At 37.2% G+C, this 26,902-nt stretch overlaps 1 protein-coding gene across 2 annotated transcripts in view; it reads left to right on the forward strand.

The window, feature by feature from the left end:
- The window catches only part of alk (ALK receptor tyrosine kinase), a 392,553-nt gene that overhangs the window by 355,357 nt on the left and 10,294 nt on the right, over positions 1–26,902 (forward strand). For both annotated transcript variants that reach the window (XM_034308266.2, XM_034308267.2), the window contains exons 11-25: positions 2,056–2,190; positions 10,576–10,738; positions 10,950–11,097; positions 12,110–12,214; positions 13,171–13,312; positions 15,887–16,057; positions 16,198–16,296; positions 16,389–16,535; positions 18,158–18,268; positions 20,415–20,601; positions 21,036–21,126; positions 21,258–21,322; positions 21,413–21,542; positions 21,733–21,830; positions 24,951–25,043. In XM_034308266.2, coding sequence (XP_034164157.2) covers positions 2,056–2,190; positions 10,576–10,738; positions 10,950–11,097; positions 12,110–12,214; positions 13,171–13,312; positions 15,887–16,057; positions 16,198–16,296; positions 16,389–16,535; positions 18,158–18,268; positions 20,415–20,601; positions 21,036–21,126; positions 21,258–21,322; positions 21,413–21,542; positions 21,733–21,830; positions 24,951–25,043 — 1,885 coding nt within the window. The remainder of the gene's footprint in view (positions 1–2,055; positions 2,191–10,575; positions 10,739–10,949; positions 11,098–12,109; positions 12,215–13,170; positions 13,313–15,886; positions 16,058–16,197; positions 16,297–16,388; positions 16,536–18,157; positions 18,269–20,414; positions 20,602–21,035; positions 21,127–21,257; positions 21,323–21,412; positions 21,543–21,732; positions 21,831–24,950; positions 25,044–26,902) is intronic.

A 26,902-nucleotide genomic window follows, 5' to 3' on the forward strand; every position in this document is an offset into this window, starting at 1 on the left:
TCCCCTGTCAATCAAAGCAACACTAACCAATGATGGGCCTCTGTGAGCTCATACATGCAGAAGAGGGTAGTTGACCAAATTGGGAGGAAAATGGGGTAAAAAACTTTTTAACAAAATCCAGGCAAATAAATGGATTTTATTTTACATGGCAACCTACAGACTCCAGAATATTTAATGGTTTCAGTTATGAATACTGTAACAGAAATAATAGGAAAATAATCAACGATGGGGTGTGACATGAAGCAGAGTTACTGTTACCGATTGTATTTTCAAATTTCTTTTTTTTTTTTTTTTTTTTTTTTTTAAATTTATTAGTGATCTATTTATCCATTTATAGTTACAGTTAATGCTGTGGAATGTCCACAAAAAAAAAAAAGTTCCTGTTATCTATTCCTATTATTACAATCATTCCATCAGTCAAGATAATAAATAAGATGAAAACACACAGAGAAACTGAAAACCTGCCCATGGTAGAAAACTCAGTGTCCACCTCAAAGCATTGGCACTGGAAATACACAACACTAGAAATAAACATCCCATTACAGAAATCGAAATCATATTGTCACGTTAGCACCGATAGCACTGACGTTCACATCGGTCACATGATCACAAACACCTGAACCACACTTATGCACAATGAGCACAAATATTTAAGACACGTTTGTGTAGCTCTCTTTGTCTAGCGTCTGTTGTAAGTAGCGTTGTGCTTATTGGCCTATCCTTGCCACGTTTATGTTGATTCCATTCTTGTCTAGGTTGTTTTTATGTTGTTCTTGTTCTTGTGTGTTTCACAATTAATAAAAGTTTTTTTGATAACACTTTTTTCATTTGTTTATTATTAGTCTTAGATGATTTGCAGCGTCTGCCATTCAAGTTCCTGTGAGAGCTGTTACTATAGAAAATATAATTGTTTTCAAATTTAGATTAAAGATTTGAACTGTACCTGGAGCTTCAGTCAGAGCAGCTGTTATAAAAATGAATCCACACCTTCCGACGAATCAGATCAACATATTATAAAACATAGTAATTGCCACTAATTGAGACAGGAAATTCTGACAACAACATCTCTAACTAAATGCATGTGTAAGTTCATTTGCCTGATGAGAAATGTTGCTGGCCTGTTTGAATTAAGAATTAGGCCAGCAAAAGTCTGGGCCATGCTTTTAACCAATCACACGCTCCACCGCTGATGTCTCAAATGGGAGGACTGATAATAGCTTTGGTGGTAGTGTGCACCATGAAAAGCTCTGAGCAGTAGGAAGCACAGCCAGATGATGAATATGATGAATGATGCCAGCCCAGGCTGAAGTGGTGTGGGAGTTGCTTTCATGTGTGTTTTTTTTCTTTCTTAACACTGAAATTTTCCACACAGTCCCAGTACTGTTAGTTGGACTATATTTGGGGTGAAGGGGTGATCTGTCTTCTGAGAAAACTGGCAAATGGAACAATTGCTGGAGCTCGTGTGGCTTGTCATTGTAATTAAGAAACATGCAATTGTGTCCTCACTTTCTCACCAGAGGCTAAGTTAAGAACCAACCACCTGTGCTCTATTCTCTCCTATATTCTGTTGCTTTTGATTTTTCACACAGTGATAGAAGTTATAACAGATACCTAGCAAGTCATATGATGACAGACCTAACAAATTTATATATTTACTTAAAAAAAGATAAAGTGTTTAAAAGAGAGTGTTAGGCAATATCTGTCTTAGTAGATAATTTTATAACAAGGTTATATACCTTGAATCATTGTTATTTGATTCATGATTCATACCTTGTGCAGTTATTTGTGTTTGTACCTGCCTGCAATATTTTCTAGCAAATTTAGTTGGTTCTGTTTTCTAAAAAATACTCTAGTGGTGCAATTTAAACCACAGTGACCCTGACCAGGCAGTTACTAAGGATGAATGAATGAATTCAGTATGTGGTCTGTTTTTACCCCACAAGCTTCACATACTTGAAAAACACACACTATATTTTTTCATACAAGTTTCATATATTAACTAGGACTTACAGTATATGTAAAAGTAACCATGAAATATCTTCATTTTCTTTTTAGCTAATGGAGAATTCCCACCAGTGGTTCCTGCAAGTGTTACACCAGCGCAGTTCAGACCGATTAATCACATGACGCCCACGACACCAGTAGACGAAGGCGCAGGAGCGCTGGCCCTTCTCCCTGTGCCTACAGACAGTGAGTCTCATCCTCTTCACTATGGACTCAGTGTTAGCAACTCAAGTTCAAATGTTACTTCAATATTTAGACTAGGAAAGTTCTGTATTCAGACTCGTCTTACAGGCTGGGCAGCCAAATCAGATTATTAAAATTACTCACAACTTGGTCTAGACCACCACCTTCAAGGACAAACACTTTCCTTTAAACAGTGAAAATTATATTAATGGGAGTTTAAACGTAGACTATTAATGCATATGTTTGATGTTTGGATTGCTGAGACATGGGCTAATTAAGCATCAGTTGAGACTCTAAATGATACCTATAGACGGTTTAGTTTTTGACAGAAAATAAATTGTACGATAATAATAATATGTTATTTATATAGCAGCTCAAAGTGCAGCTCAAAGTGCTTTACAATGTGAAGTAAAAACAAAGAAATAGTGAAACAAATGGTAGTCAAAAAAATACTAAAAAGGCAAATAATAATAATGCAATAAATAATAGCAATGGCAGAAAGAATAAAATGTTGTTCTTTTAGCAATTTTCCCATTTTATCCAGGCTCGGGACCGGCACTGAGAATGCATTCCCAGTATCTGGGGCAGAAAGAATAAAATAATAACAATATAAAATATACTTAGAAAACCATAAAAATTATAATTTAAATAATATATAAATAAAATAATGTAACAATGTACAAAGTAAGGCTAACAATAATAGAAATTTAAAAGCTAAAGTGAAAAAAAAAAAAAAAAAAAAAAAAATATATATATATATATATATATATATATATATATATATATATATATATATATATGATTTAAGCTGTTTATTAAGTTTGAGGAATGTTTAATGGTAATGTGTTCCAGATCTTCGAAGCATAAAAACAAAAGGCTGCTTCAACAGATTTGTAAGTTTCATATGTGGAATATGGAGAAGGCTAGCACTAGATCTTAAGGCATGATGCCAAACCATTAAGAGACTTAAAGACTATTAATAAAAGTTTTATAACCAACCAGGATCATTTACTGAATTATGAAATAGTTATGTTACAACCTTAGAAAACTGTAATCAGCAGTTCTGTCCTCTGATGGATCTGTTTCTTCATTTTAAGATTCTGTTTGCATTTTTATGGCCCAGAAATTAGGAAATGTAAGAACTTATCATCTGGTGTACATAGAGTCATGTGACTGTGTAGAATTACAATAGACCGCTTCATTTAGTTGTAAAATGTTTTCACAGTTACTTTGACCCAACACATGTTAATTTTTTGGCATTTCAGTCATAGAAAACAACAGAAGAACTTAGAAGTTTTGCCTTTTATTTTGGGAATAAAGGGATGCAAAGTAAATAACAGAAATGATTTAAGTAGCTACCTAGCCTAATAATCTCTTTTATCAAGTATACTCTTTTCTTATTAAATAATAAGAAAAAAGTAGTGTATTTACTGACATAGGCATAATGATAAATAAAAAGCTATCAAACTAGCAAGCTGTATTAGCTTGTACACATAGTGTACACATATAGCCATGAATATGCAATATGCAATACAGCCATGAACTTTGCTGCTGTTTCTTCAACACTGTTTTCCAAATTTTATTTTTCCAAGTTAGATAGCTAAAATGCATCATGGGATGCACCAGGAAGATAGCTCAGGCTGCATACTTGGAAAATCCATGCCAATTACTGGCATTTGTGACTTACTGGAAATATTCATTCATTCTGCGTACTCTGTATTGCATTTAGGAAGCAATTAATGTGAGTAGTAGTGTGCTATAGTTTCAACAGAAGGAATGAGACGAAAGGGGAAGGTTTGTCAGTGTTTTTTTTTTTTTGCTAAACTGGTTTATTATATTTCACCTCACAGACTGGAGAGAGCTCTGAAAATCTCCCTCTACCTGCATACTAAACCCCAGATGTGTAACAGAGTTTTTCTTACATTTTTCTTTTAAATGGTCACCTAAGGTCTGGAAAAAATGAGCGAAAGTCATCTCTGTCACATGCTAGACAGATTTATCTCTGTATATAGTTTGAAGGTGTCCCTTAGATTCATTTAGTTCCTGGTTAGTTGGGCTGAATGGAAGCACCATGCTGCATATTATTTGTTATATCTCTGCAAGTCAGATCTTTCTTTTTGTTCTGATTTATAGACTTTGGGCAAGGATTTACTCTCATCCAAGTAACTGCATTAATCAGTACTTTTGGCAAGGACCCAGGTGATGTTTGTGACATGGCTCCCAAGCAATCGCAGCCTTAATAAATTTGAATGGGATGCTAATCTGCAATTCGTTAAGACCCATTAGAGGAAGGCGGCTCAATCAGATACAGTCCCCTGTGGCACAATGTGTTTATGGCAGCCTGCCCAATTAAAAGTGCTTACTAGTTTGATAGGTCACTGGAATCAGAAATGACGTTGCTTTTGCTATTTGTGCCTGGAAATCCTGAAATTCAAGACATGCCTATGTTCTGTACATGTAATATTTGCTTATGTCCTGTTGGGAGAACAGTCAGGGTAGGCTGTTACTAAAATGAATGCTAAGCCAGCTGCAATATTTTCACCCGTGGTAGTTAGACTGTAATCTTGGCAATTTGGATTTGCATGAGCTCATTTAAAAACATTTCTTCAGTGTGCTATTGTAACATATGAGACTCAGAGAGTTGAGGATCCATGCACAGAGGCACTTTAATACACCATCCAGACATGCAAAATGAAATCCAAATTGAAGTCGGTAAACAGGAAGTAACCTGAACAAACGATATCACAGTGCAAACAAGCCAGGGCATTATCCAAAGAACAAAGCATAAAAATGGGCAAAGCAAGACAGCATAAACAATCAGGGGAACAACAAGGCTCAGAACTTACACAGCCATAATATTTGGCAAGACTTCGCCATGAATGAATGTTCTTTGCATTTTTATATACTCAAGCAGTTCTCAGGAGTCCAAGTTGATTGTGAAGAATAGGCAGAGGGTCTGTTTTTTTTAAACAGTGGTGGAAATCACAAACCCAACATTATCAAAAAATTATTTACATTTATTTTTGAGTTCTTATAGTTATTAGCCTGTTTGATAAGTCACTTGTTTGCTTGATTAGCTTAATCCAAGCCTCAAGAACTCAGAAACTCAGTTATTATAAATAATATTAAAAATGGTTAGCACGTTTGCCTCGCACCTCTGGGGTTGGGGGTTCGAATCCCGCCTCCGCCCTGTGTGGAAATCACAGCTTGCATGTTCTCCCCATGCTTCAGGGGTTTCCTCCGGGTACTCCGGTTTCCTTCCCCCAGTCCAAAGACATGCTTTGTAGGCTGATTGTCTGTAGTGTGTGAATGGCTGTGTGAGTCTGTGTGCGATTGTGCCCTGCGATGGGTTGGCATCCTGTCCAGGGTGTCCCCCACCTTGTGCCCCAAGTTCCCCAATTCCAAACCTCAACAATCCAGAAACTCATTTATTTTAAATAATATTAAATGTTGACTTGGACAGGGGGCACGGTGGCTTAGTGGTTAGCATGCGACCCTGTGTAGGATGGGTATGCGGTAAACGGTATGGAAAATGGATGGATGTTAACTTGGACTTAATGTGTTGTGCTGTGGAAAGTTCCAGAAAAGAAAGCTGCATGGCTCTTATAAATGGCCAAAATATTATTGTACACATTTATATAATGTTCATGAAAGAAATTTGTACTGAGGCTGTAAAAAGGTTTTTGAACCCCTGTACTAGAAATTCAGAAAGTGAACCAGAAGTAGAATGGCAGAGGTAATGACAGAATTTCAGACATGGTGACCTCTGCTGGTGGGGAGGGATAGTCATGGGTTTTTGTTAGAATTATACAATAAGTCATGTGATAAAGCATTGTGTCAGTACAATTTTGCTCAGTTTCTGGTGGGTTTATTTATTTATTTATTTATTTATTTATGCAAATATTTTTAATTTCCAAAAATTCATTTGAATCTTTGATCCAATGTTCTCTGAGTGTTTTTTTTTATATATATATATATATTTTATATATATATATATATACTTTTGGTGTTATTTTATTGTGGGGATCTTGCAAATGGAAAAGTCTCCAGTGTTTAATTAACGCCTACACTGTTCACCTACAGTGTTAAAGCCCAGCTGGACACAAATGAGCACTGCGATTGTTAATGCAATGCTGGGTATTTTGCTGTGTAGGTGGTTAGTTTGAAACATTAATGAAATTTTCTGTTTTGAAAGAAGGCACACTGTGATCTTATGATGTATAACAGACTGCAAAGTAAATTCAAACTGACAAAAAAAACAAAAAAAAACAATCATGCTGTCAAGTGGTGCATATAGCTCATTTCTATAGCTGAATGTTAACATGAATAATGAGTAAACTTTTGGAGAGTGCTTCATTTCACACACCTACATCTCTACACAGCAGCAGTCTGGTTTTTCAGACTCTGTCTGTTTCCGCGGTCGATTTCCAGTTTTACTGCAGAAACTGAGCTGAACTCTGAATGTTGCTTTGTGCGGAATGAGAACAGAGGACAGTGTAGGGTACTCACATCTAGACAGGTTTTTTTTTCAGCCTTTGTCTGCTTGATTACTTTGATGTGAAAAAAATGGGCACATCACTAACCTTGTGATGCTCTGTGCTCTCTGTGACCCACATCTAAACCAAGCACTTTTTACCAGTGGCAGATTGAGATGAAAACCGTGTTCTGTGGCTTGTTTTTGATCAAAATGATCACACTTTCTTGGTTCATTTTGCTCCAGGAAGTTTCTCTTCTCACCTGAACTTTACCTCTTACAATTACTGGCATCTTCTTGGTTGTTGTTGTGTGTCGGTCAAGGCTATATATGAGGCATCATCAACTTGCAGACCACAGTCTGGATGCGAAGCAGTTCCAAAGCATAGAGTATTTGAAGAAGCCCTTGAAAAAAATTCTCTAGCAGAGTCAATATGAAAAAAAAAACTGCTGTATTTCAGCAACACTAGTTTCTGTAGCAGAAGCTCCTCTGTTGTAGTTTATTACATGCATTTGTGTGAATTATTTAGTTCATTGGATGGCTCATCAGACCAGAGACTAGCTACAGGGCTAGAGACTATTAGGTAAGAAAAGGGACAGGTTTAGTAAATTTTTCATTTTTATTTACTCTTTCTGCACTGATTTGCGATCTAATGATGCGGCTTGTTCAAAGAAATTAAAGTCGTTGACGAAAATAAAATGTTTAAGACAAATGAACAGGGAATAATACATCTGTTTGGTACAGTGGCTCCTAAGTGCGAAACACATTAACAAACCAAAACTACAACAGCAAATGAAAAAAACACAACAAAACCAAAAACAGTAGCAAATTCAGAAACAAGTTGTTGGTGTGTTTATGAATGTGCTGTTATTTTTTTTTTGGTTTGTTACTGTGTTTTGCACTTATGGGCCACTGTAGTTTGGCGCATTAATTGCCACGGCAGAACAGAACATGACCATTTTAAACTGTCTTATTCATAGCCATTAACTAATCATTAATGGTTAAGCATTAAAAGGTATCTGTTGTCACCATTCAGTCATGTAAGCTGCTTCTCATTACTTTCGTAGGCAAGAAATTTTATGTAGCTGGAACTTTACACATTTTAACTGAATACCCCTGGTGTAGAGAGAGGGTTGTGTGTTTGCTTTAGACCTGGATGAAAGAGTTATTTAGTAGCCTGGTCTGGTGGGTCAAAGAAACTTGAACACCAGCAGCTTTTACATGTTTCGACACTTTTATGCACTAGCAAAACAACCTGGCTGTCTTACCTTTTTAGTAACAGTGCCAGAATAGTGACCTGTATTCAGCCATTCTCCCTCTCCCACACAGCCTTGAGTCCTTTTGTAAGGCTTATTTAAAACCGTATCGCAGAATCACAAGTTATGTGGAATCATGTATCTTATACCCCTCAGGTTCTACACTGAATATAAAAAAGGAAAACTTTTGTTATTTGATAAGGTCTGCTGCACTTCTGCAGTGCTTTCTGGGTGTGTTTGTGCCTTGCAAAAATGTCAGTGCCCTCTGTATGTTTGTGTGTGTGTATGTGTATGTGTGTGTGTGTGTGTGTGTGTGTGTGTATGAGAGAGAGAGAGAAAGGGAGGGAGGATTAGTTTACCCATCAGCAGCATTCAGTCTTATTGAAACATCCGGGTGCCATAGGAGTGATGTCTTAAGAGAAAACTAAAAAATGCAGACCCATAAGTGCTATTTTTTTTCATGATGTATTTTGTTGGTTTAGAGAGAGAGAGATAGAGAGAGAGAGAGAGATGAAAGAGTCAAAGTTTCATTCGCAAAGTTTGTGAGTAATTGAGAAATGGGACATGTCAGTCATTGCTGGAAGAGCAAAATGAGAAATCAGATCTGCATGTATGTCTGTGTGTGTGTGTGTGTTTGTGTATGTGTGTGTGTGTGTGTGTGTTTGTGTGTGTGTGTGTGTGTGTGTGCACGGAGTATGAGGTAAAAGCTTATGTTATTTATGAAGCAAAGAGTGTCTGATCATTAATCTTGGTATAGAAAGGACATTTAGCGCACTGAACATTTCAAAGAGTAAACTAAAGGATTTGATTCCATTTTAGCTTTTTTACGAGCTTTTAAAAGATAGATTTTTAAACATTAATGTAAATTGTATTGAATGAGCTACCATCCACCACTGTTAGGACTATTTCATAATTTCCTTTTATGAATATATACAAGAAACAGAAAAAGGCAAGTAGGTCAGCTATGGAATATATAATGAATAAAACTCAAAGGCGTATGCTGTTATAGGAAAATAATCAGTGACGGGGTGGTGTGAAGCAGCCTGAAGACACTTTCTTTGTTCAAGAGAGAGACGCTGATGAGCTTTATTATATGAAAATTTGTTTCCACATGAACGGAAATCTCCAAAACTCAATTTAACTTCAGAGTAGCTCCACTTTCATCTCCAAGATGTGCTGTTCTTTCTCAGGTCATTTTCTGTCACTCAGTGTAACACCAGACCATATAAATAGGCTTTTTTTCCAGTAAACACACACTTATTCTCCATGACTCCTCCCTCACTTCACAACTACATACCACTAGGATATTCAAATGAATATGTAAAATCAAATTGTACTGCATACCACTGCAAAAATGTCACTTTGAAAATGAAAATGTAAAATGAAAATGTATTTTTACCCCTGTTTAACCACACACAAACAACGTTTTTTGAAAATATTTTTTCAAAAAAAAAAAAAACCTGAATACGACAGCCAATTACATGGCCGTAGTGTTTCATAAACTGTTATTTCAGATGCCTCAAGAATAAGTTCAGCGCTGCACATTGAGGGGTAGAGACTGAGAAATATGGAAAAAAAACACCAAAAAGCTTTTTTAATTAATCTTCAATACCCCCTTTATCCTGGTCAAGGTCACGAGATCCTCGTTCTAAAATGAAAAATGACAAACACGAGGATTCACGTGTGGTCTGACAATGAGGTGGAACTAATTAAGGTTACACTCATCCAAAATCTCTCTTTGCAGTGTGGTTTGTACTGCCAGAGCAGTGGATTCAAGAGCAAACGCTATCAAATGAGAAATTACACAAAAAACACACAAAACAAAAGGGGTGGTTTTGAAATATGGTTTTCAAAAATATCCATGTACGTGTAGATGGGGCCTACATGATCTTTTTTTCTGGTTGTATCATGATCATGAAAATAGTGCCCATTGTACATTGTACTATAATGATAAATCTACTCCTAGGCTTGTGCTATAGTTTAGATGCAGCCGTGCCTCTTTGTCTCATAAAATGAGCAAATGCAGCTCCTCTTGGCTGACTTTCTAAGAACTTGATTCCAAGTCCAGACTGTAGCTCAGAGCAGTGCCACTGTGCCCATCTGACAAGAATAATCTCCTGGCTAATGGCAAATGCGGCAAATGCTGTCAGGCCTCCACGTGGGCCATTACAGCCCTAATGAGGAATAATGTGTAGCCCTTGTCTGTGCCACTTTTGTAAGACATTGGAAATGTTCAAAAGGGTGGACATCTACATCTGTTTTTTTTTTTTTTTCTTTCTGTTTTTTTTTTTACTGAGTGATAGTATCAGGACCCAGAGTCTGTTACTCTTGCAACATAATTGTGATTTTGGAAGCCAGACACCAAACCCATATGGCATTTACTCCACTTCTCAGCCCCTCTTCTTTCACTCATCTCTCTCAGTTAAGTGGGCACCATATATATATATATATATATATATATAAATAAGTGCTTCATCTGAGGTGAGCTAGCCATGTCATGGCTTTAGGTTTATGATGACAATAATTAACCAATTGGAAAGTCAAACTTTTATGATGAGAATTGTTTTAAAACTAACTGAAAGTTAATATATATGAATGATTTGATTATCAGCTTTGGAGTGAACATCCGAATAAAAATGTGTGTATGTGTGTTTGCAGCCAAGTGGTTTTTCCGCACCTGCGGGGCTACAGGGCCAATTGGTCCTACTCCCTCTCAGTGTAACAGTTCCTATCGTAAAAGCAATGTGAATGTGACCGTGGGGACAAAGGGAGCACTCAAGGGCATCCAGATGTGGAGGGTTCCTGAAACAGGATTATACAGGTACGTATTACTAGGAAAAAAAGCATAACTTCCCCATACAGGCATATAAACCAATGGTCTGATGACATACCGAATTTCCTGTCTTCCTATTTAATTGTTTAGTCATTTTTAGCAGTTTTTTTTTTTTTTTTGTGATCTGTCTGAATCTTGACATGTATGCTTTTACTTTGGTATTTGTCTTGACATGTCTGCCTTTACTTTGGGACTGTAGGATCACAGCCTATGGTGCGGCAGGTGGACGCAGTGTTCTGAACATGTTCAGATCGTTTGGAGTCTGTATTGCTGGAGATTTTAAACTGCACAAAGATGAGGTGCTATACATCCTGGTGGGACAGCAGGGAGAAGATGCCTGTTCTAAAGTGAGTCACTTTCTGTTATATTTACATGAATCTACATTATACTAGTCCAGTAGTTATGTTTGTAGTATAGAATGGTCCAGTATAGAGTAAAGTACAGTATCCCAGTGTGAAGTAAAATGTAGTATTCCAGTGTAGAGTACAGTACAGTAGCCCAGTTTAGACTACAGTACAGTAACCCAGTGTAGAATACAGCAGAGTAGCCCAGTGTAGACTACAGTACTGTAGCTTAGTGTAGAGTTTAATACAGTAGCCCAGTTTAGAGTACAGTGCAGTAGCCCAGTGTAGAGTACAGTACAGTAGCCCAGTGTAGAGTACAGTACTGTAGCCCAGTGTAGAGTTTAGTACCATAGCCCAGTTTAGAGTACAGTAGAGTAGCCCAGTGTAGAGTTTAGTACCGTAGCCCAGTTTAGCGTAAAGTAGAGTAGCCCAGTGTAGAGTACAGTACAGTAGCCTAGTGTACAGTTTAGTACAGTAGCCCAGTGTAGGGTACAGTGCAATAGCCCAGTGTAGGGTACAGTGCAGTAGCCTAGTGTAGGGTACAGTGCAATAGCCCAGTGTAGGGTACAGTGCAATAGCCCAGTGTAGAGTTTAGTACAGTAGCCCAGTGTAGGGTACAGTGCAATAGCCCAGTGTAGAGTTTAGTACAGTAGCCCAGTGTAGAATACAGTGCAGTAGCCTAGTGTAGAGTACAATACTGTAGCCCAGTGTAGAATACAGTGCAGTAGCCTAGTGTAGAGTACAATACTGTAGCCCAGTGGAGCGTTTAGTACAGTAGCCCAGTGGAGAGTAAAGTACTGGATCCCAGTGTAGAGTACAGTGCAGTAGCCTAGCGTAGATTACAGTACAGTATAGTATTCCAGTGTATTAGTATAGTAGCTCTGGCTCACTGTAGCTAAGTACAGCTATTAAACCAGTCATCTATTACCTTGAGAGCCTTACCATTAAAAAGGCTTAGCGATGGAATTAGAGATTAAGTAGTTACCTGCCGGATCTCCTCTCTACTGTCCTGTAGACTGCGGAGCACAAGATCTGTCTCGAGCAGAAAGGCCCTCCAGACAGCAAGAGCATGTTGAAGGGAGGAGGTGGAGGAGGAGGGGGTGCTACCTACATCTTTAAGGTAAGACTTCCATGATATTTCAGAAACAAATATATGGATTACTTGGTGGATACACAACTGAATAAACCAGGAGATGAGTGTGTTTAAACTGGAAATGTGCGTAAACAGGCACTTACATCAGCGACAAAGGTCTGAGTCAACTACCAATTTCAGCTTTTTTTTTTTTATTAAAAATAAAAATAATCCAAAACTGAAGTCAGTTGATGCTTAACAGTTATACTTATTTATTAAAGCATACATTTTTGCAGGTACTGACAGCACTAGATATTTTCATCCAAGAATGTCTTCTTTCTACATTATTTTATTTTTTATTTTTTTGTGATGTCTTACACAATCATGATTGGCTTAGCAATACAATTCAATTCAATTCAATTTTATTTGTATAGCACTTTTAACAATGGACATTGTCACAAAGCCGCTTTACAGAAATAAAACAGATTCAAATTAAGTTAAAAGAGAATAAATTGTAAATAATATATAATAAATTGAATTTATCCCTAATGAGCAAGCTAGCGGCGATGGTGGCAAGGAAAAACTCTCTAAGACGATATGAGGAAGAAAACTTGAGAGGAACCAGACTCAAAAGGGAACCCATCCTCATCTGGGTGCTAAAGGAAAGTGCAATTATAAATAAATCCCTTCTATAACTGTGTACTATATGTACAAATAGTGCAATTATGCAACCAGTTAATTCATCACAGTTTTCACAAGAAGTCTGGTTTGTTAAACAAAGCTGCTCGTGGCAACTGCAGCCCCAAAGCCACCACAATCGCTGCCACAGCAATCACTGTGATGTGACTAATACTGATATTAGTTTGAACTGGATTGGTCTTTTTTTCTGATTTTGTCAAGTATCTGTGGGGAAGTGTGTATCTTTGAAAGGTTAACTGATCATTGATCCAGGCTGGTGTTTTTGAATAATGACCTCAAAAAACTGGACGGCTGTATGCTTTCAGGTGGAGAAGGGAGTTTATATCCCTCTGCTAATTGCTGCCGGAGGTGGGGGTCGAGGCTACAATGGACACTCAGAGAACTCGATGGAGCTGTTGGACCATGATTTCAGTGTTCCCGGCCTTAATGGCATGTCAGGAGCTGCAGGTGAGGCTACATCAGAAATGCCATCATGGGACGTTTGAGTTTGAATCTACATACTGTAAATAAATCCATAAATCTACATCTATGCCACAGGCCAAAACTAGTTCTAGGTGGGAAAAAAAAGAAAGGATAAAAATATGGCTTTACAGATGCTCAACACTGTGTCTCCTGTTGATCAGTAGTACTTACTGAATACTAAAGCAGTTTTAGGTCAAGAACCTAGACAGACTATACAGGAAGATATTGGTTCTTGGATGAGATGTTTGAGTTGTGATCCCTGTTGTGCTGAGAGTTTTAGGATGTTCATTCTTTCTGTTCTTTCTGTGTGGTTCTTTTGAGAATTTTTAAATTGGAACCACAAAATATAGATAGCGTGTGACAGCATGTGTTCAGTTTTTGAGTATTTTTGTCTGTGCACACATTTGAGAGTGTGTTTGTGTGTGTATGTCTGTTTGTGCATGCATATGGTCTCTCCCATGGTCCTCTCTTGCTGCGTGCGCAGTATGACTTCTATCAGAGCCTTGCTTTTCAAAGGCCAGCTCCCCCATTGTGTTCTATTTACTGCTGCTGGGAGTCAGCACAATAGGCCAGGGCATGGCCCGTTCACAATCCCTCTTCTTCTTCAGACGCTGCTCCCTTGCAGACATTTATTTCTGGTTTCTGCCTTGCCACATGAGGTATGCCTTGAAGATGTAGAGGCTGATATTTCAGTCGCGTTATGTCTTATGTAAGCCACTATTTCTGGCTGTGGATTTATATGTTATATGCCATAGTCTCAATCCTTGCTCAAACAAGATTCAGGTAATTTATAAAACAGCTAGAAATGAGGAACAACACAAAGATGGTTGTCAAATGTTATGAGGTGATTTCATAGCCCTAACTAACATTGTCCCAAGCACTATTTGATATGTTTGTTTTCGTCCACACCACATTTTAAAAGTTTAATCTGTTAAAAAATGTTTTATATAATACCTCATGGCATAAACTGATGAAAAATTCGCTGTATCCATGCTGTTTGTTACTGACAATGAATTCTATAACATGATTCCTCCATGATATACCTAGAAACAGGATCTGAGCAGCTATAAATTAGCAGCACACACACATTTCTTTTCCTGCATTTCATGTTTGCATCACAAATTGTGATATCATCACATTATTGTATCATGCATTTATTTACAGAAACCTACAATTATGTGAGTGTGAGGCTTTATACCAGCTTTAGCTGTCATTATAATGGCCAATTTAATCAGCCCGCAGGATTACACTGTCTACTTTGCTTTACTTTTTCTTCTAATGGGCTCGCAGTAAAGACAGAATGTTGGTGATGTAACCTCCGTAGCAACTGGAGTATAAAATAATACTGAAGCTGTGGATATAAACAAGATTTTAAAAGTTACCAAGTTACATATTACACATAATAATTACAATTTAAATTACAATCATAATTTAATTACAATTTACAATCTTAATAGTTAATTAACCTCTAAGAACATCTGGGAAATGTTATAGTTATGAATATACTTGTTTTATTTACAGTCTTCAAAATTGTTAGTCTTTTCATGGCAACGCTTTACAATAAGGTTTACATATTAACAATTTATTATATTCTTAATGTTATTTATTATGTTATTGATATATTTGTTAACTTACATATTTAGTTAATTAGTTTATTAGTTACCACTAAGAAATATTTAAAGTATTTAGCAATGAGTTCTTAAGGACATTGTTAACTGTTAAAGAACTGGTAGCAATCCACAACAGACGATAAATATTTATTCATTCATTCATTCATTCAATTTCATGCCATTTTTAGTATTAGTTAAAAACACCACATTTCATAATACATCCAAGTTATGATATAATGTAATGTTTGATTGCACAAACCGTGCATTTACACCTTTATTGTTATGATTAATCACACTCTGGATATAATCTTGATGCATTACCAATAAAACATATAAATTAAAACAAAATCAAATTAAAACAAAATCAACAAAATCAATGACCACAATTACTGTTGACTTCATATCTATATTTCGAGCCGTCTGTAAGCCTTAGATCTCTCCTGCTGTCTGTGGTCTTGTTTACGACTCTCCATGTGCTACTCTAAAGTTGACAGGAAGTTGGAAGTAAAACAGGGCAGGCTTGCCTTGTGGAATACTTTTGTTGTGTTTTCTTGGTTAAAAAAAAAAAAAAGCAATGGTTTGTGTTTGGAAGCTGAAGTAAGGCGGGAGTTGAGACAATCTGACACAGTCAGAATCATCAGTATGTGCTGTGCTTCCAGACATTCACTGTAATGCAGGAACCATAACACTCACTCACATTTCCACTGTATCATCTTTTCTAAGATAGGATGGTGAGAGCAAATGGAAAAAGCTAATTTCGAAGCGGGAAAGCATAGGGTCTGAAAAAGTAATAGGACAATTCAAGAAGTTGACAATATGTAGAAGAGTAGACCTGCTCATTGCAAATTCTCAGGCAGACAACAAGCTGTTCATTTCTGTGTCAAGTGATCAGATAAATAACTTTCAGACACCCTTCTTTCTAAAACCTGTTCCCCTCTTTGTTCTTCAGGTGGAGGTGGAGGTTTGAACGATAGCACTCCTGTGTCTCAGGGTGGGAAACCCCTCAATTTGGGAGGACAGGGAGGAGATCCGTGCGATACGATAGGCTGGAAGGCTCATGGCGGCTTTGGAGGAGGCGGAGGAGCTTGCACCAGCGGGGGTGGAGGAGGTGGCTATAGAGGTTAGACATCATTTCACGGAGGTTTTACGTCACACCATACAGACCTGCGCTGCTTTGCAGTGCGCTATATCTTGCTCTGTCACTTTGAACCTGTTACATCACATTGCATCAGAGCTGTTTTGCTCCTCTGTGGTTTGTAGGTGGCAGCGCTTCAGTAGAAAATGACCCTGAGCAGGATGGAGAGGATGGATCCTCCTTTATCAGCCCAGATGGAGAGATATTCATGGATGCACTTAAAGGTAACACATTCAGTGTGGTGTCTCCAGGCATATCAGGCATCTTACATCATTTTGGTGTCTAACATTCTGGCCATATGTTGTGCTGATGTCAGGCATGGAGGGCGATGGTGAGGTGATCATCAACCCAGTGCAGAACTGCAGTCACTGCGAGTCAGGAGAGTGCCTAGAGGGAACAGAGTGCTACTGCGACAATGATCTTGTCCTCGCCGCAGATGGTGTCTCCTGTGTCAATTCTACAGGTAAAAAATAAATAAATAAATAAATAAATAATCACCCAAGTGGCCTTTTATTTCTCTGCCTTTGATTTTAGGATAAAATTGGATGTAACAAGCTTCATCGTTCTTATTTTTTTTAATTTTGTTATATTAAAGAGAGAGTGTGTCTGATTCCTTTTAAATTGCATTCCGAATTTTATTTGCTTCAAATGTTTAATTTTCAAATGCATTTGATTATTACATTTTATAAGAACAAACCAGAGCAGTAGCTGTACATCTCTTATAGTGCATAACTAATGGCTACGTATTAATTCCACAGCAATTAATTCCACATTCCACCAGACATCACAGATACAGACTGATAACAGCTCTGAGTCATAAGCAGGAAGCCTCGTCAGTTTTGGCCCAAACTGTGGCTCCATAGCTTGCACACAATCTTGATGAATGTGGTTTAATACGGTGTTTTATTAATGTAGTAGGATTAATAAAGTAGTAATTAATAATATCCTGTAATACCAAATATATACATATTCCTCAGGGTCTGTACCTATTACATTTGGCTGATATTGCATGAATGACTATCTATAAGGAGCACAGCTCATTGCTGGTAATCCCACAGCATTAATAAAGCTGTACTTCATATAGATACAGACATCCGCCTGCATTATTTTGAGCTTTATTATTCTTGACAATGGAAAGTCTCTCAGATAGTAAATTGACTTACCCAGCTATAGTCTCACTGACATCTACTGGCTTTAATAATGTAATACTATTCCTAGACTATAGAGAAAAAGGAAGTGATTAGTCAATGATGCATCAGATACAGCCTGGTAAATGAGACACAACCATCTAGTAATAATGTACCACATATGATGAGGAAAATTGAAAATGTTTCAAGAGTAAAACAGGAAATAGATAAATCACTAAACATACAGGAATCAATAAAATAGGAAGATTAAGAAACTGAAAAATAAATGTTTTCATTCATTTACATGATAATTGGGGAAGGTAACACAAAGTTATTTTTACTGTGAAAGAACTAAAGAACTTTAAGAACTTTAATTTAAATAAGAAATAAAAACTAAAATAATTTGAAGTAATCCAAAAATGAAAAATCTAAAAAGTATTTTATTTCTGAGTCACTCTTTAATCGGTTGTATTGAGTTATATTTTTAACTCATTAGATAGTCTAAATGACTGTTGTCATTTTGGGGATTCCTACATAGAGCACAAAATGTCTAAAAGAACATGATTTGAGATTCAGACACAGAAAAAGAGCAACTACAGTAAATATGTACTTGTATGTAATATAATTGTAGTGCAAATATTTTCTTAGCATTATAGATTTGATTGATAGATGTTTGGAAAACACAGGAAAATATGCTATAAATGACGCATTCTTCATGACACCATTTCCCACATCGAGCAAAAAGAGTTGCCAAGAGTTTAGGAAAACATTTTACAAAAATTTGGATCTTAAACATGCCAATGTCCTTTTTTGCCATTTGAATTTGTAAATCTTCAGAAAATATAGATAGCTTTTGAACAGTTGGGCAGCACAAAGGTGCAGCAGAGGCTAAAGTGGCTAAAGTTGGACATAGACCAACCATATATGTATGTGTGTGTGGGTGTGTGTGTTGTTCCAGATACATCGGTGCTCCTTCAGCCTTCTCTCTCTCACCTGGCATTGGGGCTGTCTGTAGGAACCTCAGCACTCATTGCAGCTCTGTTGCTGGCGGTGTCTGGAGTCATGATCAGTAAGTTACTATAGTGCTGTTATCTATTAACAAAGCAGTTTACAGAAATCTGGGTTTAAATCTACCAGAGGTGACAGTGACAAAGAAAAACTTCCTGAGAAAGAATGAAGAAGCCATCTTCTTCTGAGTAAACACTGGATAATAGGATTATGTACATTATACTTAAAAAAAGACAAATATTATGAAAAACGTTCAAGATATATACAATGTTAGAGCAGTTTTTGAGGAACTGCAACTCTCTAAAGAATCCAGATGAGATTATTCACTGTAGCAGGAAGGTGAATCATAAGTGCAATTGTCTGTTAAATGAATAATCAGCAGGAATAGCTTATTACAGCAGGAATTTTCCTCATTAGAATGACACTGTTACAAAAATAGTGAATGTAAAAATGGGTTTCACATGTTTCTTAAATCTCCCTTTAATGTAACATTCATACTCAGATTTTTTTTGTGATACATGAGAGAAGTTTTAAAGCTTTTTAATAGCAGAAGTCATGGGAATCTTCAATCTTAGGGTGCACTTGAAATACCAAATGGATATCCAGGGACTTCAGAAAGATCATCTTCTTTTTCATCTTCCTTTGGGTACCAATATGTGCAGTGTTTGGGCATACCTAAGAAAACAAAAAAACTGCCAGTGCAAGCATTTCACTTCCGAAGCAGAGGATACATAAATGTCCAAGAAGGAAGGGGATAAATAGCACACTCGGATGTGCACACACACGGACAAAATCACTAACAAGCCCAAAAAATAAAAATGATTGCACATGACATCTCTGCACAAGCCCTTGTTTTTAATGAGTGCAGCTGGGTGTCAGGTGGATCTGCACTAACGGCCATCTCTCACACTGCATCATATCGGCGTGTGTATGTGTGTAGACAAGTGTCTGACGTGTGTTTCAGCACAGCCTTATCACACCTTCACACACATTGAGCCATCACACCACACATCACATCCGCCAGTGCTGTTCACATGGAGAAGTGTAGCAATCAGCCATTGATGGATTAAACAGAGCGATGATGGATGGCCAGTTAGCCATCCTTTGACAAGCCTCGTCCATTACCAAACTGTGAATAAATCACTTTCGCAGCTAGTGCTAATGTGTTTACAGCTGAGGGTCAGGGCCACCAAGCTTCCAGTATGTGGATGAGTGTGAAGGTGTGCACACACTCATGCTTACGTCTTTTTGTTTACAGGTTTGTGTCAGGGTGTTTACAAGACTGTATAGTTTTGTACATAAGTTATGCTAATGTGTCTGGCTTCCCCTGTAATTCATTTAAGTGGCTTTGTCCAGCAGAGGTTGACTGGCAGACCTGAGATTCCCAATTATCAGCTCAGAACCATAACTACTAAGCCATCAAGCAGCCACATGGTCCACTTATAACCAACCATATCTAATTGTTGCATGCCATTTTAGTTATTGGCTCAAACATGGTCCAGTTGTAAGTTCTGATGCATATCGTGTGATATATTAGGTGCTTTTTTTTCTAAAGGAAGCTGCTTTATTAACCTTACTGGGCAGCAGTATTACCTTTATTCATTTATTCTTCAGTAACTGCTTACTCCTGGTCAGGGCCATGGAGCCAGACACTATGCACACACATTCTCACTTCCGGGCTGTTTAGCCTAGCAAATCCACCTACCTGAATGATGTGGGGAGACGGGAGGACACAGGAAGAGAAAATGCAAAACCTGGCACCAAGACAGTAACCCAAGGTCCGGATTGAACCCCAAACCCAGGAGCTGTGGGGCAATATCACTTTTACTACTGTAAAACCACAACCAGAATAGGGCTCAGACATTATAGACAAAGAACTCTGGTCTGGTAACCAAAACTGTGGGATTGCCTATCCAGAGAAGGGTATTAGGGTAGGGTATTAGAGTTCTTCAAATTAGGTCATAATAAGGAACTCCACTGGGTGCCCATTTTTCCACTTGGGACAGTCCTTATCTCTGGAGTGTGCAAGTGCTCCCCAAGAATGTTACCCATGTAGAAAACTACCTTCTGATTAGATTACACTTGTCCCATCAAGCGTGACTTGGGACTGTAGTCTGCCAGCTAAATTGGAATGATTTTTCTCCACCTTTCCAGGCCAACAATTGGCCATCACTCACTTGCTATCTTTGGAATGTTTGTGTGTACAGTGTACAGGCGCAAGCACACTGAGCTGCAGTCCATTCAGCTGGAGCTTCAGAGTCCAGACTGCAAGCTGAGTAAGCTGAGAGCCTCCACCATCATGACTGATTACAACCCCAACTACTGCTTTGCTGGAAAGACAGCCTCTGTTAATGACCTGAAGGAAGTTCCGCGCCGTAACATTTCACTCACAAGGTTAGCAAACATTGAACTTGTATACCGTCCAACAACATGCTTTCTTTGTATTAACCACTTTGCACGGAAGTTGAGGTGGGCCATCTCAACATAGCTAGAGATATAGCCTGCAGCTTGTTGTAACTACAAGAGAATCAGTTCATTCATAGGTGCTGGGTAAGATGGATGCAAGGAAGTGCAAGAAAAGAAATGGCAAGGCCTGTCCTTAGCAATTGAAGATTAAAATCCTTGCCCAAGGGTTCTTTGGTAGTCTCTGAGATTCCAGTCACAAGCATTGAATTTTAACAAGTGAGCTCCTAAGGTTTGATTGTTATAGAAACATAGTTGAGGTTTAGCTAACATTTATTTGATTTTTCAAATACTGTTTATGTGCTGCTTCAAATCTGGTAGAATCCAGCAATATAGAGAAGCTGTAATGCATATGGTGTGTGTAGGGGTTTGGGGCATGGTGCATTTGGAGAGGTCTATGAGGGTCTGGCTGTGGGAATACCAGGAGAACCCAGTCCCATGCAGGTAGCTGTCAAGGTAAGCTTGAATTATATGCAAAACCTTTTCTTTTCAAAATATTTTCTACAGCATTCATTTATGCAGAAGTGAAAGACAGTGGGTGGTAGTGTTTTGAGGTGATTTCTGTTGGCATTTGTGTTTCTAATCAGACACTTCCTGAGGTGTGCTCTGAGCAGGATGAACTAGACTTTCTGATGGAAGCCCTCATAATCAGGTAAACATATTCTCGAAAGACACACATACGTGTCCTAAGACACACAATGTTCCTTTGATGTGTTTTCTTGACCCCCATTTCCTTTGGCAGTAAGTTCAGCCATCAGAACATTGTCCGGTGTATAGGAGTGAGTTTACAGGCTCTTCCTCGCTTCATTCTGCTGGAGCTGATGGCTGGAGGAGACCTCAAAACGTTTCTTAGGGAGACTAGACCCAGGCTGGTGAGCACACACACACACACACACACACACACACACACACACAAACACACACTTGTAGCCCCTACTTGCTTGGTCAGTCTTATCCTTAATTACACCATATGTCTTTATGCGAGTCTTGCTGCTAGACCATCTGTTAAGTTTTCCTGTTTTGCTTTTTTGCTTCCAAACCTTCAATTTTTTTCCCTCTTAGGAGCATCCTTCCAGTCTGACTATGGTGGACCTTCTGAACATAGCCAGAGATATAGCACGTGGCTGCCAGTACCTAGAAGAGAATCAGTTCATTCACAGGTATAACACACACTCACACACGCTGTCTGTCCATGTCTAGCAGATGGCTTCTTTGCTATTCCATAGACTCAGCAAATGTGTTCCTCTCAGTCACCTTTTTCTCTCAGCATGAGACGGTCCTTTCTAGCTGATGTAGAAGTTCTGCTTCGTCTCCACACCCTTGCTCAGGGGACCGTGACAAACGAGTCCAATTAGAGCTCATTTACACTACATGTACAGTCAAATCATTAATCTGGCTAATGTGGAGGCGAAGTGAGACACAAACAGCTTTATTTACAGACTTATTTCAACCACTACTCTGCCACTGCCGTGCCTATATTCACGTCTGTTGAGTCCACAGAGATTCACAAATCTGGCACTCTATCTGCTGCACAACATTTTCAGTAACAATGTATGTGAAAATCAAGACTGCAAACCATGTTCAGTCATTCTGACCTTTAAAAAAAATAAAAGCAAGGATATCATCCTACTGAAAGAGGATGTCAATAATGGAACCCCTATAATTATTTACATTATAGTTGCATGTATAGTTTACACATTTAATAGAGACACTATACCTGTTTTTTCCTTCAGGACATAATTTAGTTCCTAAAGCTTGTTCTCAGTGAATAACCTCCACCAAGTATATTGACAATAATTAAATAGAATAATTAAATGAGGTGACGATAATTAACAGCAGAGTGAAAGATTTTTATTCCTTTGCTTTAATTGAAACAAACAACAAATATATTAAACCAAAACATACCAGAAAAGTATACACCAGTGCAGGATCAGAAGGTGTTAATTAATCAGCAACTCTGACAGTAGTGCTGGCTGAAAGGTAAATCACTGATTTATATTAATGCAGTAATTTTAAGCAGCAATGATTCCTATAACAACAGCAACTAATTCTCAGGGACTGGAATGGCAGATGTTTTTTTTTTTATTATTAAATCTGATCTAACAACAAACATATTTAAAAATGTTCTTTAATAAAGAATAAGTTTAATCATTGACAAATTGCTATAGTTAATTTTTATGTAAGAACAACATTTATTTAACATTCATGGAAGGAGTCTCCAGTGTCAGCACTTAACAGCACTTAACATATATATATATATATATAATGGTATTTTAAGTATTCTGGATGAGAGAGAGATAGATAGATAGATAGATAGATGGTGATGGATACACTGTTTATAGCTGCTATAGTGTAAGTGATAGGAGTGACTAACTTGTTTTTTGTGGACATTCTGCAATAATAAACATTAGTATATAGATTACAATTACATTGTGTTGTTCTATAACAAAAAATGTCTGGCATTGTTGACAAGTAAGCATGGCATAAGAGGAATAATGCACTCTGAGGCATGCAGATGTGTATGTGAAACTTACGCAGTTTCCTGTCATTGATTATTTTCGTATAATTGCGCACCATGTCACCTGTTGCTTGTGCTTTATTCCTTACATATAGAACATTTGTTTAATTAAAACAAATGTTCTATATGTATTAATTAAAATCAGTATACACTTGGATAATAACTATTGCAACTAATGCAATTTCCCCACTGCGGGACAAATAAAGGAATATCTTACTTACTTACTCTTACTAACTATGGATAATTTTAGTGCAATTATATATTGATGAAAAAAACTGTATGATAGAGTGTGAAAATACAGTATTATTCCACTGCCACATCGTTGTTGTCATTGTTCCTCTTTCGGCTGTTCCTGTTAGGTGTCGCCACCACAGATCACTGGTCCGCATATTTAATTCGGCACAGTTTTTAGGCCGGATGCCCTTCCTTACGCAACCCTCCCCAATTTTATCTGGGCTTGGGACCGGCACTGAGAGCACACTGTTGCATGCAACTCCAGTGGCCGGGGTCAGTTCCCTGGCTGGGAATCGAACCCGGGCCACAGCAGTGAGAGCAGTGTGGCCTAACCACTAGTCCTCCAGGGACCTATCCCACTGCCACACTATCACATTTCATTTTTCACAAAATTTCAAACCCCTGCTTTATTAGTACAATCCTTATGAAAATTACAGAATCTCACAGTTCATTTCTTGAGGCTGTCATCATTTCATCATTTGGGTGACTGGTTTTTGCTTGCTTATTTGCTGATGAGATTAGCTCAGCATGAGTAGAGCTTATCTGAAAGAGTAAGTAAAAAAATTATCCCAGAAATTGTGGAAATAAAAGTGCAACTACTTATCTAAATAAACACTCTGGTAAAGGTTGAATTTTCTAAATCTTCACACTAATTAAACTAGAAAAGTATGAACTCTTAAATTGACTTAAAGTAGGCCTATGAAAGCAAAAGTACAAGAAAGATTCATAAAAGAAAAAGTCTGCCTCAATTTACACACTGATTTTAGTGCCTTTTTCACCAAGGAATGTGGGAAAACATTAGCTAAGCCTAACAACAGCTTTATTCCTAATCTCTCAAATGTTAGCTAGCATGATAATAACTCTAGCAATACAGACTAGCTGAATGCCAATAGCAAGCAAACATTCGAGAGATTAGGATATAACTAAAACCTATTACAGATGTCTAATCTCTCAGATGTTAGCTAGCATGATAATAACTCTGACAAACTACCTGAATGCCAATAGCTAGCTAATATTTGAGACACTGCGAATTAGCTAAAGCTAAACAACAGCAGCTTTTTTCCTGATCTCTCAAATGTTAACTAGCATGCTAATAACCTTGATGATACAAAATAGTTGAATTCCAATAGCTAGCTAACATTTAAAATATTAGGAATTAGCTAAGACTCACTAGCAACAAATTTCTAATCTCTCAAATGTTAGCTAGCATGATAACAACTCTAGTGTACAGACAAGCTGAATAGAAATTAACTAAGGCTAGCTACAAACAGCTTTATTCCTAATCTCTCAATTGTTAGCTCACTACAAATATATGATTATAGAGCAATGTAGTGTTATTAGAGAATGCAGTGAATAGAAAGTAAAGATTTTTCTTTTGGAATTTAGTGAGAAATGGTCAATAGCATCAAACTCAAGTGAAGTGAAGTACAGATATTTAAAACCTAGACCTAAATACAATTATATTGTTGCTTCTCTGGCTCCACTGTAATACCTTCATCTAGCACTAAAGCCATTTTGTCTTTCACAGGGACATCGCAGCGAGAAACTGCTTATTAACCTGTAAAGGTCCAGGAAGAGTGGCCAAAATCGGAGACTTCGGCATGGCCAGAGACATCTACAGGTATGCTGACCATCACCAAATGCCTTATAGAAATCCAAGACCTTGAAATTATAGAGTTCTTTACTTGTCAATACTTCTGACCTATTTTGTGGCATCTATTCTTTCTTTCTTATGTCGTCACTACTCTATTTTTAGAGGTGGGTCAATGGCAAAGTGGTAAACATATATTAATGTAATGAGTTTCTTTTAGGGGCTTCATTTGCACATAGAAAGCCTCTAAAATTAACCCTTTAATGCATAAATTAAAAAAAACTAAAAACATATCCAGATTCTTTAGATGTTCCTTTATTACTTAAAATTGGCCTATAAATTTTGCCTTTTTTCAAATAACACATATTAAAAAGTAAATGGATTGCCCATGTGTAGGAATAACGTGTGAAAGCATAATGCATTATACCTGAAAAATACTCCAATGTTTTTATAAACAAATTATTAAACTTCAAGTATAAAATATTTAATGTTCATTACCAAAATTATAAAAAAATATTTTAATAAAATAATAAAATATAGAAATATATTTGATATGTACCAAGTGTTTACAAGCTATTTTGCATTGATAATGGTGAACTGTCTGGAGAGCAAAATAAATCAGGATTTAAAACAATTTGAGAATGCATAATAGTTTATTTTTCAATTTAAACAATGTTCCATTGAATAATATCATAATAAAATTAATGAAAACATTTATGCTATGCAGATGAAAGTACAAATAATTAAGACAGAACATATTACTTTAAAATTCTGATGACTTACCCAGCACTTCTTAAAATTAAATGAGTAGATAATCAGTTTATTTGGTGCATTTTTCATTTTAATTAGTTCTGTAAGATGCATATAATGAAATAAAAGAATAAGAGTAATAAAATAAAATAAAAGAACTGTGTATATGTCATGTTCATAAACCTGTAAAATAAAATTTGATGAACTCTTTAAAAATTCACATGAACAGAAACACACACACACACACACACACACACACATTTAAATCAAACAATTTGTGTAAAACTTCACACTTTTTCCTTAGTGGTGTGCAGATAACATTTTTTTAGCATGAAATCACTTTTGCCAAAAAAAAATCAGCTCGACCCTTATATTTCCAAGGTCTTGAATTATCATTGCTTAGTCATGTGCAGTAGTGTTGTGTTGTGTTGTGTTGTGTAACGCCCTCACAAAAGAGTGTGCACTACATACAGTGCTCACTAGCTCACTACTTTAACATGATTTTATGTAATTATAACATTCAAGCTATAAAAACATTCAACATAATGTTGACTCTTAGAGGTGATTATTTATTTATTTATTTAGCTTTTTGAGCTGATACAGGTAGCTAGTATCAGCTGACTATTTAGCCTAGCTTGCTGTCTAGATGAGATTTATGAATCTCAGTTACTCTGATGATGAGGAGGTTGTTTGCCTTCACTGTATCTTCAGAGGCAGAAAATGAAGAGAATTTGAGCTGCTTGTGCGAACAGTTGTGCTACTCGACTGTTTGCAGCCACACACATGATGTCACATCATGTCCCAAAAATAGCCGTTATTATTTTTGGTTATATTGCAGCATTGGAATATTGCCAATGAAATATTTCAGGACTCTCCTTACATGACTCTCCTTACTCTCACTAACAGGATTAACGATTTCTTTTTCACCACCACTCTCTGCTTAATGTTTGTTTTGCTCACTTTCCCTCCAACTTGTGACCTGATGGGTCGGGAGACAAAAAAGTGCTTGGGTGCTTTTTAAAACCATGGAATTTCATGAAACACATACGCTGTTCGTTAAGAAAGAAATCAGCAAGTGAGAAAGCACCCTCATACCACAAGATTTTGAATTTTTTTTTGTGACCTCCAGAAAGAATTTG

The sequence above is a fragment of the Pangasianodon hypophthalmus genome, chromosome 10 (assembly GCF_027358585.1).
Source record: "Pangasianodon hypophthalmus isolate fPanHyp1 chromosome 10, fPanHyp1.pri, whole genome shotgun sequence".
NCBI lineage: Eukaryota > Metazoa > Chordata > Actinopteri > Siluriformes > Pangasiidae > Pangasianodon > Pangasianodon hypophthalmus.